The sequence below is a fragment of the Mustela erminea genome, chromosome 1, assembly GCF_009829155.1.
Source record: "Mustela erminea isolate mMusErm1 chromosome 1, mMusErm1.Pri, whole genome shotgun sequence".
NCBI lineage: Eukaryota > Metazoa > Chordata > Mammalia > Carnivora > Mustelidae > Mustela > Mustela erminea.
The window spans coordinates 87,824,511-87,838,022 of record NC_045614.1 but is presented as its reverse complement, the minus strand read 5'-3'; the positions used below and the strand labels follow the sequence as shown (position 1 = coordinate 87,838,022).

The 13,512-nt window shown below is 38.9% G+C and overlaps 1 protein-coding gene across 3 annotated transcripts in view; it reads right to left on the bottom strand.

The window, feature by feature from the left end:
• The window catches only part of HACL1 (2-hydroxyacyl-CoA lyase 1), a 39,025-nt gene extending 27,419 nt beyond the window's left edge, over nucleotides 1-11,606 (bottom strand). The window contains exons 1-7 of one of the 3 annotated variants that reach the window (XM_032332533.1): nucleotides 11,418-11,606; nucleotides 11,121-11,225; nucleotides 6,048-6,088; nucleotides 5,364-5,444; nucleotides 3,574-3,646; nucleotides 1,388-1,465; nucleotides 111-205 (exon numbers count right to left, since the gene is read on the bottom strand). In XM_032332533.1, the coding sequence (XP_032188424.1) occupies nucleotides 111-205; nucleotides 1,388-1,465; nucleotides 3,574-3,646; nucleotides 5,364-5,444; nucleotides 6,048-6,088; nucleotides 11,121-11,225; nucleotides 11,418-11,507 (563 nt within the window). In that variant the 5' untranslated portion in view covers nucleotides 11,508-11,606. Of the gene's footprint in view, nucleotides 1-110; nucleotides 206-1,387; nucleotides 1,466-3,573; nucleotides 3,647-5,363; nucleotides 5,445-6,047; nucleotides 6,089-11,030; nucleotides 11,101-11,120; nucleotides 11,226-11,417 lie in introns of those variants that run through there. The other 2 variants (XM_032332543.1, XM_032332554.1) reach the window with 2 other exon arrangements.
• Between the last annotated feature and the right edge of the window lie 1,906 nt (nucleotides 11,607-13,512).

Below are 13,512 nucleotides of genomic sequence, written 5' to 3'. Positions count from 1 at the left end.
AAAAGTTAAAACAAATGAAGATTAACTTATAAACTTCCAGGTAAATTGTTAAAAAGGTAAACATTTCAATAACACAATTAAGAAAGAACTCCAGTGTAACTATTACTTACTTTACAGAATTCACATTCACTTGTAAATTCACAAAATCTGCAGGTATGTCAACATAACAAGGACCTGGACGACCATAAATACTGCTTCTCACTGCCTAAATTTATTACAAATGGAAGAAAATATTTTAAAATTCTCAATCTTTATCACATAGTCCACTCAGAGACAATTAAAAATTGTGAAAGGAATACAATTTTAATATTTTTTGGACATCCCCAGTTGGAGAAATAAACACTTTTAACTAAAATTGAAATGCCCTCTATTGACTGCATATATTTTAAAAGATATTTTTGTTTAAAAGAGGAGCTATAAGAAAGAAAATACTCACTAGGGTTTTAAAATTCATGTCTTATTACACGTTAGAAGTTATCCACCAGGCTCTTCCTGCCAAGGGTTTATAAATGTGCTCTTACCTGCTTCCTAGTCCTAATGACTTGGCTAAGTTTTCAGAAACAGTGATATTATCACATGTGTCAAATGGTGTCTGTAACACATGGTTTTGCAACAGCTCAAATGTAACTCCACATAGAAATGTTGGTTAACTAAGATTAATTTATAATAAGCTGTTTAGGCAACTAAGACATGGTTTTATAAGCATTAGGACTAATTTTCAATACTAAACTTTTGCAAAAGCACAAGAGAAACATTATTTTATTTATAAACATTTTTCATTTTAGCTTTCTCTTTATTTTTCTGTAGAAAAAAATTTAAAAACTGAAGAGAAAATTTTTTCAAAAATGATCTATTTTATGTTTCTAGAATTGACAACAAACATTAAAATATAAATAGCTCTTTAACACTAACATTTTTTAAAGATTTTTATTTATTGGGATGCCTGGGTGGCTCAGTTGGTTAAGCAGCTGCCTTCGGCTCGGGTCATGATCCCGGCGTCCTGGGATAGAGTCTCACATCGGGCTCCTTGCTCAGCGGGGAGCCTGCTTCTCCCTCTGCCTCTGCCTGCCATTCTGTCTGCCTGTGCTCGCTCGCTCTCCCTCTCTCTCTCTGATAAATAAATAAAATCTTTAAAAAATTTTTTTTATTTATTTATTTGACAGATAGAGATCACACATAGGCAGAGAGGCAGGCAGAGAGAGAGGAGGAAGCAGGCTCTCGGCTGAGCAAAGAGCCCACTGAGCCACCCAGGCGCCCAACACTATCATTTTTGACTGCCTGAATATTTACCAAATTGTTGCTCATTCTATGGAGAATACAAATAACACAGATATGAGCAACTGAGAAAAACCAGTTGACTTAGAGGACTTATAATTAAGTTCTTTACCTTTTCGATAATAGAGGGAATAGTTTCTATGCTGCTTGGCCGGGCAGAGAACTTGGTATATAATCTACAGGCTTCAACCTATATGCAGAAAGAAAATCACTTAAAATTCAGCTCACAGATCATATTACTCTTAAGAAGGAAAACAAAATGTTAAGTCATTACTTTCTACTATGTGTACTGAAAAGACGGAGTAAGTACATTACCTGGATTGTTTCTTAAGCCTGCACATAGCACAATCAAATTTCTGCCTCAGGATGATTTAGGAAGTAAATCAAAACAAGACACCATTTTCATTTCTCAGACTGGCAAAAATGAAAGACCGATAATACTCAGCATTTACCACCACACAGGAAAGCAGGCATTCTCCTCAGCTGCTGTTGAGAGTATAAATGGGAAGGGAAGCTGATAATGTCTGCTAAAACTTAAAATGAGCATATCCCTGGACCCAGAAATTCCACAGTCAGAAATACAAAATTTCACCTGCTTCATCTTGTTACAATTATAATCTATCCTTATTACATTTCTGCCAGTTTTCCTGTTATGTATTTTACTACTACACTATTTGGGATGTCTCAATTCAGCAGTGCTATTTTTTTCACTGCTTATTGTACTCTGAAGCAATATATAGAAACGGTGTCTCTTGATACTTTTTGGTATGAAAGTTGGTAGTCGTAGTCCCATGAGCATGACAAAATTAAGATTTTCAGTCTGTTCCCAGTCATTCCATCTAAAGTATTTTCTCAAAAAAAGATACTTGGATTTTAAATCAAATCCATGATTTTCTCCTTACATATTTAATTTCATCTAATAAACTTTTATTATTTTACTTTTCAGGAAATATTTGTAGTGGACATTATCCTCTGTTTCTCCTCATCTGTAAAGTTTCTGTAGTAAGTTTAAATTTCCTTTTAAATTACTTAGCTGCTCTGCTTATTTACCATGGTTATTTACCGTTAACTAAGTAAGTGGAAATACCCTTTTTTTTTTTTTTTTTTTTTTTTTTTTAATATTTTATTTGATAGAGACACAGCAAGAGAGGGGGAGTAGAAAAGGGAAGAAACAGGCTTCCCGCTGAGCAGGGAGCCTGATGCAGGCTGGATCCCAGGACCCTGGCATCATGACCTGAGCTGAAGGCAGAGGCTTAATGACTGAGCCACACAGGACCCCCCTCAATTGCCTTTCAAGAGGATAAAAGTACAACTTTTGAATCAACCTATAACGAGATCTAGTATTTTACAATAATTTAAGTCATAGAGAAAATTCTATGTTTATATTCTGAGGTTCTCACAGTAACTTCTGTAATAACCAACAGACTTTACCTAAGGTTTTAACTTTGCTCAGAACTTTGTGCTAGAAATGTGCAAATATTTTCTTAAGAGTTGATCATTCACTCTCACCTTTGCTTTCTACACCTATTCTTAAAGCTGTAGCATTTTGTTTTATACAACTATTTAGGAAGACCTCTGTAATACTGTAATAAATATATAGAAAAAAGTAAAAAAAAGAAAAAAAAACAAGAAAAACAAACTACAGCATTTTGTTGACAAATTCTTTTCAGTTTTTAGAAATTTTTAAATGTTTTCCTTCAGCCTTCTAAAATAAAAATGAACTTGTCCAGAGCCTACTAATAGTCATTTTAGGTAGGATTTTTCCTCTCAACTTTTTACTTCTCTAAAGTTTGACAGGTATAGTCTCACACCATTTTTATTCCTGCATCTTGACTCTTTCAGGCCTTACTTTCAGAGTTTAAAAGACGTATTTCTTGGAAGATTGCTCCTAAGCAGAGCCTGAGCTCCCGTAATATGCACACTGAGACTGTCTTATAGTTAAGGAACATTATCTATAAATTACCTCAGGTACCTCTATTTTATTTTAATTGTTTATTTTGCAGATAGGAATTTTTATTTCTTCTCCATAAATCTTTTTTTTTAAAGATTTTATTTATTTATTTGACAGAGAGAGAGATCACAAGCAGGCAGGGAGGCAAGGCAGAGAGAGGAGGAAGCAGGCTCTCCGCAGAGCAGAGAGCCCAATGCGGGGCTCGATCCCAGGACGCTGGGATCATGACCTGAGCCAAAGGTAGAGGCTTTAACCCACTAAGCCACTCAGGCGCCCCTCTTCTCCATAAGTCTTAATAGCATACATTTATGCTACTAAACTCTAAGAAAATTTTTAGAGTTGGGTACCTGTGGAAACTCCTGGAAGGCTCCCATCGTTTCCTGACTTCTTTCAGAAGAACCGCCAATCACAATCAAGGGCCTGAAATAGTCATTGTTTTAAAAGAGAATTACAGATGAGATTGACATGTAAAATACTCAAGAGAGTGCCCAATTAATAAACTGTCATGTAAGCTGAGAGAGAGAGAGATTTCATTTTCCCTTCAAAACTACAGATTAGGGACAGCACTTGGGTGGCACACTGGGTTAAGCGTCTGGCTCTTGGGTTTGGGCTCAGGTCCTAATCTCAGAGTCCTGATATCTCAGAGCGAGCTCTTCATTGGGCTCTGTGATGGGTATGGAGTCTGCTTAGGATTCTCTCTCTCCTTCTCTCCCTGCCCCTCCCCACCTGCTCACATACAACTGCACACCCTTCTCTCTCCCTCTCTTAAATAAATAAATAAATAAAATCTTTAAATTAAAAAAACTATAAATTAAAAAAAGATTTAGGAAGCAACCTGATACAAGAGAACCCTCCCTTAATTTCAGAAAAATCTGAAATTCATGGTAAATGCTTTTCCTTCAGGTCGTCCACTTTCCAAGCCCTTCTGAATGCTGATGCTAAACTTCTAGGTGTGGCGATATAAAATAAATTTTCATGCCCTTCCCATAAGTCTTGGGATTAAATGGAGGAAACAATTTTTTTCACACTTTCCCAAGTGAGTCTACTTGGAAATGGTGGAGTGAGAGAAATTCCTCAGCAATAAATTTCTTAAAGAAAAGATACAGCAAACTTAAAGTTACTAAAAAATATCAGACCCTAAAAGTAGGTAAGAAAGAGAAAGACTAGGAAGGATAAAAGGAAAGAAGGCACATGGCAAGAAAGTAAACAATGCCCTTCCTACCAGGACATCAGTCTAAATAGTATCTAAATATTTAATCTTCTTTTACACCAGGAAGTTTAATTATTTTATGCATTGACCAGAACATAACCCCATTTGCTATGATCTATGATCTATTTGGCAAAATACCAATGATGGGGTTAAGGGCAATTTCAAAGAGTAAGTACTAAGGAGCTTATAGAGCAAACTGAAAAAATACAATTTCAGTTGTCTTGCTAATTATGCAAAACAAGATGAAGACCTGGATATATACTCTTACATATGGAGCTGGGGTCTTTAAAAAATAATTCTGTACTTAAGGAGGACTTGAACACACATTCACATATGCAGAGAGAGAAACACACACACACACACACAAACTCCAAAATGTGTGTTTTTAAAAGTTTTACATGAGTTATTCCTTTAAGCTTCTACATATAAGTTTATAAACACTTAAAATTTCAGTCAAAGATGATGTCAGATGAAGGACATATTATATACTGTCTAGTTCCTATGAGTTAAACACAGAGCTATGCCCATATGCTTCTACATATATGTTTAGAAACACTTTTTTTTTTAAGTAGACGCCACACCCAACATAGGGCTTGAACTCATGACCCTGAGATTAAGAGTTGCATGCTCTACCAACCAAACCAGCCAGGCACCCCTTGAAACACATATCTTAATGAAGGAAGATGTTACTTGAAGGAACGTTTATATATAGGGTAGACTCAATGAGTTAATCATATGTGTATTCCCATATGCTTCTATACTTAAGTTTTCCAAAAACTCCAAAATGTTAACAGTATTTACCTCTAAGTAAGATTACTGACATTTTTTATGTTCTTTCTAATACTTTTCTAATTTTTTAATAAGGCATTCCTTCAAGCACTTGATTCCAAGTCTTCCCACCAGAGATCGCAAATAACAATTAATTACCAACAGTTCATGTTTGCATTTGCCATACCACCCAAAGCGTGGATGAGACCTGGGCCAGAAACAACAAGGCATACGCCTGGCCTAGAAGCAAAACAGAATTTACTGTATTAAAAGCAGGTCAAATACAATAGCTGATTAATATCACTCTAGAGGGGAACATGGCAATCTTTCTGGACTTCAAAAGGAGGACACAGAGGTCTTTACTACAACTGGTAAAGCAATTATTAGAATATTTTCTGAATTATCAAAGACACAAGGCAAAGATTATGTTAGTCTTCCTGCAAGAAAGAAGATACTTATCATCTTCACATATTTTGAAACTCTTTATATTTTGAAGAGGTTATATTTGAGCCCAATCAATTTAATTGCATATAAAAGCCAATTCTTAATATTGAGTACATGTTTGTGTGGAGAAAAGTTTTTAAAAAATTTTTTTAACAAATAAATATGTCATTTGATTTCTAACAGAAAATAATTCTGAAATGTAATGCTCTGCCTCAAAATTTTTAAATTGAATTTGAAAATGTGACTAGATGTAACTTTCTAATCTTAAAACACTCAAGGAAAAAATATCTCCCTATAATTCAGTTTGCCATTTTATACATTTATAAAGTCATTTCTTAAGAAACTCTGTTTAAGACAGCCCTCAAAAGAAAATGAAATAAAACAAAGACTTTAGTTTACCTGCCTGTCAGATATCCAATCGCAGAGGCAGCATAACAAGCCTACAAAGAAAAAATACTGGGACTTAAGCATTTTGGGATCCTTACATTAAGTGCACGTATAAAAATTCAGTATTCACTAAGAAACTAGAACTGAATGGCAAAAGAGGAATTGGAATGCTTTCAGTTTTAACAAATAATGTTCTACCTATAAATTTCAAGTAATAATTTAGGTATCTAATCTAGTTCTTAGTATTTCAAGGAATTTGTCTACTTCATCTAGTTTGTTAATAATATCCTCTTACAACTCCTTAAAATCTACAGGATCAACGGAACTGTTCTCTATCTTATTCCTAATATTGGCAATTTGTCTTCTCTTTTTTTTTTATTCTTCATTGGTCTTGCCAGAGATTTATCAAATTTATTAATCTCAAAGAACCAAATTTTGGCTTTGTTGTTTTTCTATATTATTCACTTATTTTCTAGTTCACTAATTTCTGCTCTTGTATTTAAAATTTTACTCTTTTCATTAGGATTTAGTGTGGTTTTCTTTTTCTCGCTTCTTAAAATGTAAGCTTAGAGCACTGATTTTTGCTCTTCCTCAGTAATCAATTTATTTAAAACCATTTCCTCTAAGAACTGCTTTAGCTATGACTTACAAGTTTGAAATCTTATCTTTTCATTATCAATAAGTTCAAAATATTTTCTATTTTCTGCTATGATTTCTTCTTCAATCCACTGGTTAATTAGGGTTCATAGTGATGTAGTAATGCATCCTTTTTTTTTTTTTTTTTTTTAGTATTTTATCAATTTACTTGAGAGAGAGAGCAGGTGGAGGGGCAGAAGGAGAGAGAGAAAGAGACTCACCACTGAGCAAGGAACCTGATGCAGGGCTTGATCTCAGGCCCAGGGACCAAAACCTGAGCAGAAGGCAGACACTTAACTGACTGAGCCACCCAGACTCACCCCCCTCCTTTTTTTTTTTTTTAAAGATTTTTAATTTATTTACTAGAGAGAGAGCATGCATGAGCAGGGAGGAGGAATAGAGGGAGTGGGAGAAGCAGACACCCCACTGAGCGGGGAGCCTGAAGCAGGGCTGAATTCCAGGACCCTGAGATCATGACCAGAGCTGAAGGCAGATGCTTAAAGGACTGAGCCACCCAGGCACCCCTGATGTGTCCTTTTTGCATTCCTGTTATTAGTAATTTGTATTTTCTTTCATTTTTAAAAAATATTTTATTTTTTAATATTTAATATTTTAAAAAATATTTTATTTATTTATTCATGACAGACACAGAGAGAGAGAGAGGCAGAGAGAAAAGCAGGCTCCCTGTGGAGTAGGGAGCCTGATGCAGAACTCAATCCCAGGACCCTGGGATCCTGACCTGAGCAAAAGGTGGACGCTTAACCGACTGAACCACTCAGGTGCCCTCAGTCTTTCATTTTTGACCAGTCTGCCCTGGAGTTTTTTATTATACCGGTCTTTTTATTTTATTTTTTTTAAGATTTTATTTATTTGACAGAGAGAGAGAAATCACAAGTAGGCAGAGAGGCAGGCAGAGAGAGAGAGAGGGGAGGAAGCAGGCTCCCTGCAGAGCAGAGAGCCCGATGTGGGGCTCGATCCCAGGACCCTGGGATTGTATCATAAACTGAGGCCGAAGGCAGAGGCTTTAACCCACTGAGCCACCAGGATCCCCATACCAATCTTTTTAAATGTTTATAAAGTATCAAATGTGTTACTTAACTTTCAAACGTTTGGGGATTTCCTAGTTATCTTTCTGTTACTAAATTTATTTTGACATGGTGAGGTTACATATATTATATGTCTTCAATCTTTGGAGATTTGTTGAGATTCTCTTTATGGCTTGCATATGGCTAGTTTTTACTCTTAAAGATTTTATTTCTTTGAGAGACAGAGACACAGAGAGAGCAGGAGTTGGGAGGGGGCGGGTAGAGGAAGACAGAGAAGCAACTCCCCACTAAGCAGGGAGCCCAACATGGGACTCAATCCCAGAACCCCAGGATCATGACCAGAGCAAAAGGTAGATGCTTAACCAACTGAGCCACCCAGGCACCCAGCCACCCAGAGAACAAATCTAATTATGTCTCCCACCTTTAAACTACACTTCAGCTACACAGCAAAAAAGGGGAGGTGTTAAATTAAATACAAGATAAGCTGAAAATATGCTAAATGCCATCTCAAATAAATCCTTTTTCTTAGTCTGGGACATCTTTTTTCCAGTATTATTTCTTCTCATTTTTTCTTAGAAATAATAAAAAATAGGGTATTTTCTAACCTCCATTCAACTTTATGTGTGGTACACTAAACTTAGATGTTTAGGACATAAATGTAAAAAATTAAAAATAAATTTTTATGAATCATAATCTTAACTGATACCACTACATATGCCCAACTAAGAAGGTGCACAAAGGATCTTTACCATTTCTGTGTTACTATTCTCCACTGGCCCTTATCTCTTTCCCTTTTGCACATAAAACCAAATTCACATAGGATAATAATAAGATAACTCCTATGAATGCAAGTGCATAAAACACAGTATCTATTGTGATACAAACACTTATTTGGACACTGAGGAGCACTGTCCACTTATTAAAGTGGGGTAAAAAATGTTGCTTCAGAATGTAAAATACAAAACAACCTAAAACAAAAATTATATTCTTTTGCTGCAAATGTCAAAAGTTGAAAAGGAACTCCTTTTATAGATTATAAAACATGTATTTCCTGGGCTGCCTGGGTGGTTCAGTCAGTTAATCATCTGCCTTCAGCTCAGATCATGATCCTGGGGTCCTGGGATGGAGCCCCATGTCATTGGGCTCCCTGCTCAGTGGGGAGCCTGCCTCCCCCATTCCCTCTGCCCACCCTCCAACCCCAGCTCATGCGCTTGGGTGCTTGTGTGCTCTATCACGCACTCTCTCTCTCAAATAAATAAGATGAAAACAAACATGTATTTCTCTACGAAGTTACCTCACTCACAAGCAGAATACTGTGTGCAGTTCTTAAAAGAGCAGACTTCCAGAACTAAATTGTTTTGATTCAAATCCTGCTCTCCCATTTTCTGCTGTGTTATTTTGGCAAATTAACACAAATTAATTTGGACCTTGGCTTCCTTACCTACAAAATGAACATAAGTGATAGCATTGTTGGGAGGATGAAATCCATAATACATGTAAAACATTCCAAATATTGCCTGTGCACAATTAGAAATGAAACAGTGAGAACTAACAGTGTACCTACTTTCTGGAAACCTGGTCAGTATATGTCTTGATTACTCTACGGATCCAATGAAAGACAATCAAATCACACTTACACTTTTTTCTTTAGCACAACATGTAACTGGATGCCAAGTCCTCTTTGCCTCCTGCATGGCTTCTGAATCTGTCCTCACATTCTCTCTTCATTACCCTGGCATTTCCCTAATTCAGGCACTAGTTAAGTCATCTGACTACTGCAGGGTGTCAAGTTGACTGAGGGGACTGTGTACTACAGGCATCTCAAACTCATATCCAGATTGGGATTCATTATCCTTTCCCTCCAAACTGGCTCTTCCATCTGTATTCCCAATCTGGAGTCAGTAGTTCTGTGAGCTACTCAGCCAGTTAAGCAAGCCCAAACCTAAGAATCATCTCCAGAAGAGCCTGTCCTCTCCTTCCTAGCTGGTTAATGCCCACTCATCCTTTGGGCCAGCCCAGGGAGCATCTCTAGGAAACGGGTGAAGTTTTAGGCTGAGTATCCTTTTCTGGGCTTCCACAGTACCCTGAATTTACCTCTATCACAGCACTTATCAAATTATAATAAAATTATCTGCTTATGTCTATCTCCACAGCTAGGTTTTAAGCTCTTCAAGGACAGGGACAGTATATGATTCATCTCCATATCCATATGCCCAATAAAGCCCCTGGGATCTACAGAAGCCCTCCACTAAGCTTATAGAAACTGAAATAAAACTTCAACCTGTCCTATTGATCATACTCTGTACTACCATGATTTCTAAAGCACAAATATAATTATGTCTCCCACCTACTTGGAAAACCCTTTGCAGTCTCATTCAATGCTGAGTAAGAAAGCCCACATTCCTTTTCCAGCCTTGGGCTTACTACAAACCCTCAGGCTATCTAGTCAGGCTCACAGCCCACCCTGCCTTTAAGCTATTTTGAAGGAACAGCATGAACTGTTATGGATAATCTTCTCTGTCCCACTCAGAGAGAAAAAGTCAGCCTGTATACACACAGTTCCTTATACACACATCTATTCTAAGTTATTATACTAGATAAATTTGTCCTGTGTGTTTTGCACTCACCTTCCCAGATTGTGTTCAACTTAAAGACCAAGACTAACCTGATTCCTTCAATATACCTCTCTAGGTTTGGGCTTGCTTGACTGACTAGGTGAAATCACAGCACCTCTGATTCAAATCATGAATACAGAGGGAAGAGCCAGTCTGGAGAGAAAAGGTAATGATTCAAGTTCTGATCACAGCTTTACCATTTGTGATACTGTCACCCTGCAGGGCCATCTATTATGTAATAGGAGACCTGGCCTTCACCCATTCATCTGGTAGGAAGTGCCTGAGCACCTATCATGCTCTTGGCAGTGAGAATACAGATGTATCAAGAAATAATATCCCTCCTCTTTTGGTGCTCACAGCCAACTAGAAAAGTCAGACCACAGCAAAGAATACACAGAAACAGACACACACTAACAGGTAGTTATGCGAGAACAGAAGGCCTGGATTCAAACCGGGAAACTGTCCCTTCCGATCCCGACCTTCTAGACGTGGCAGAATACAACCCAGTGTAGTGTCAAGAGCATGGGCTCCAGACCCAGAACAAGTGGGTTGAAATCCTGGCTCTGCCGCTACCAACTGTCCCCTCGGGCAAATTACTTAACCTTTCTGTGTCTCACTTTTCTCATCTGTCAATTAGGATTAACCACAGTTCTTGCTTCATAAGATTGTCGTTTAATTGGCATGTGTTAAGTACTCACAGTGGTGAGGGCTGTGTGTCTGCAATCAGTATTTGCCGTTACTGTCAGTCATTCCCAATAATGCTTTTGGCTCCCGGCGTCCATACTTACGGCTTGTTCATTCCTCATCCCGACATATCTGATACCCAACTTCTGCGCCGCAACGGCAATTTCGGTCACAGGGATGCCCACGACGCCAAACATGTACACCACATCCTGGGGGCCAAGAACAGGGGAGTAAAGGCCCGGACCCCCGCCACACCGTTCCCTCCCGCGGCGCTAAAGGGAAAGCCTCAAGGCAAACCACCCCCGCCACCCGTCCCACCCCAGCGCTCTCCAAGTCAGCGGGACGTCTCCGGTCCCTGCCGACTTCCGTGGGAACCTTTCGCTGCAGGAGAATCACTGTACTTGGGTTTTTAAGGCCTGGGCGATGACTTCAGCACCAGAAACCTGCTCCTCGCTTTTGTCGCTACCCTCGGCGAGGTTACTTTTCCCCATCGTCCACCTAAAACTTCGAGGTACTCTCGCAGTCAACACGCACACGCGCAGTGACCCGTCAAAACAGAGTTAAGAGGCAGCGGCGCGCCAATTGGAGGGCCCTCGTCCTCTGACTGACAGGAGGAAAGCAACCAACCGCTTTAAAATAGCGGGAAGGAAAAGGCGGGGCTTAGGGTAGTTGGCCTGCCTGGTGAGGAGTCTGTAAACACACCTCTTCTCCAATCAGAGCCGTGCCCTTTTCCCGGCTCCTCCAGTCGCCGGGCCAGAGCGTCAGAAGGAGGCGGGACCAGCAGGAGTCTGCGGCCTGTGACAGGCAAGTGAGGCGCCAAACCTCGGAGGCCTCGGGCCCCAGTTCGATTACCATCCGGAGCCCTTTGAGGACCGGCGAAGGCGAGTGGCGCATGCGCATAGTGGGGCAGCAGGAGGGCTAGGAGCACGCGCGGAGGGGGGGCGTGGCCGCGTCGCCCCTTGTTCGCCCCCATGCTTTAGGGGTTGAAGGCTGGCTTCGCAAAGGCTGCTGGGACACGGGTGCAGTGGGTGGAGGCTAGCGTGGTGCAAAGTTGCTTTTGGGTCCTCTTGGGGTTGCGCGCCTCTTGTGTTATGGACGTTTGCTATATGCTTTTTTTGTTTGTACATGCTTTTGTAACAACTATGCAGTTCGTGAGACATAGGAATTAACTAACACACGTTAATTAAATCCATAACCGGATGCGTATGTACTCTTTACCCCGATATCATAGATGACACCTAATTCATAAGCAAGAGACAGAAACTGCTTATACCATTTCTCAGAATCCCAAACTTGTACTCTTGGGCTACAGGAGACAAAGAGGAACGTTTGAACCTAGTTACTTCAGCTGGGCTGGAGCTCACAACCCCGTAACAAGAGTTGGATGTATAACTGACTGAGCCACCCAGGCGCACCTAACCTAGTTATCTTTGACCATTGTTTTCTTAAACTCTTGTTATTCACCCACTCTTCTTCTCCATTCTCCCTCTGTTGTTTTTTCCAAAATCAGGGAATGTGGGTTTTCATAATTCTTAGATTCAGTCCCTGTCACCAGCCCCTGTAGCTGATAACCTTTTAAAACGTATTTTTGAGGGGCCCTGAGGTGGCTCAAAAATAAAATTTAAAAAAAAAAAAAGAAAAACCACTCATTTTTGAGTGGAGAAAGATGCTTGCAATGTGTGATTTCTGTGGGTGTGACCTCCAAGTCATTAAACCATCTCCATAACAAACTTGAAGTTTTTGAGGACTTTGTTTTAAAGCAAGAAGACAAGTAATATGTGGAAGGTAAAGAGGAGGGGGGGAGTGGGTCATGGGTAGAGAAATGAATGAAAAGCATTGGAAGTGAAAGGATTTCTAAACCCAGAGATTTTCAAACCATAGTCCTGGGCGTTTTCCAAGGGGTCTTCCTTTCAACATTTCAAACCCTAACCTCCCACCCTAAACAGAAGAGAGTATAATCGGGTCCTTTCTGGATTCAGGGACTAGCCTATGTAAGGTAACCAGCCCATCAAATACAGAGATTTCTTCAATGGCTCAGAGTTCCTCTAAAACATAAATGCATATCTTGCATTCTACTCCAAAGTATGTCCATATTTTAATATAAATACTATCTTTTTATGAGGTAAAATAAACATGCAATTAAATGTACAGATCTTAAATGTTAAATAAGTTTTAACAATTGTATATACCTATGTAATAATCACCACCCAAAATAAAAAATGACATTTTAAACTGTCAAGTGAAATTGCCATTCCAGAAATACACAAAATGTTCTTTGTGTGGCTTTGAGTAGTTCTATTATTTATCTCCTGCCTCCGTTTGAGAAGTATGGGCACCACTCTCCTCTATTTTGTAATATTATTTATATTAGTACTTATATGACAGTCTCTACGCCCATTGCATCAGAATCACTTGGAAAACTTTTTAAAAATACAATTACTTGGGCCCTACACCATATTTTCTAAATTGGTGTGTTAGAACAAGTTAGGCACCTAC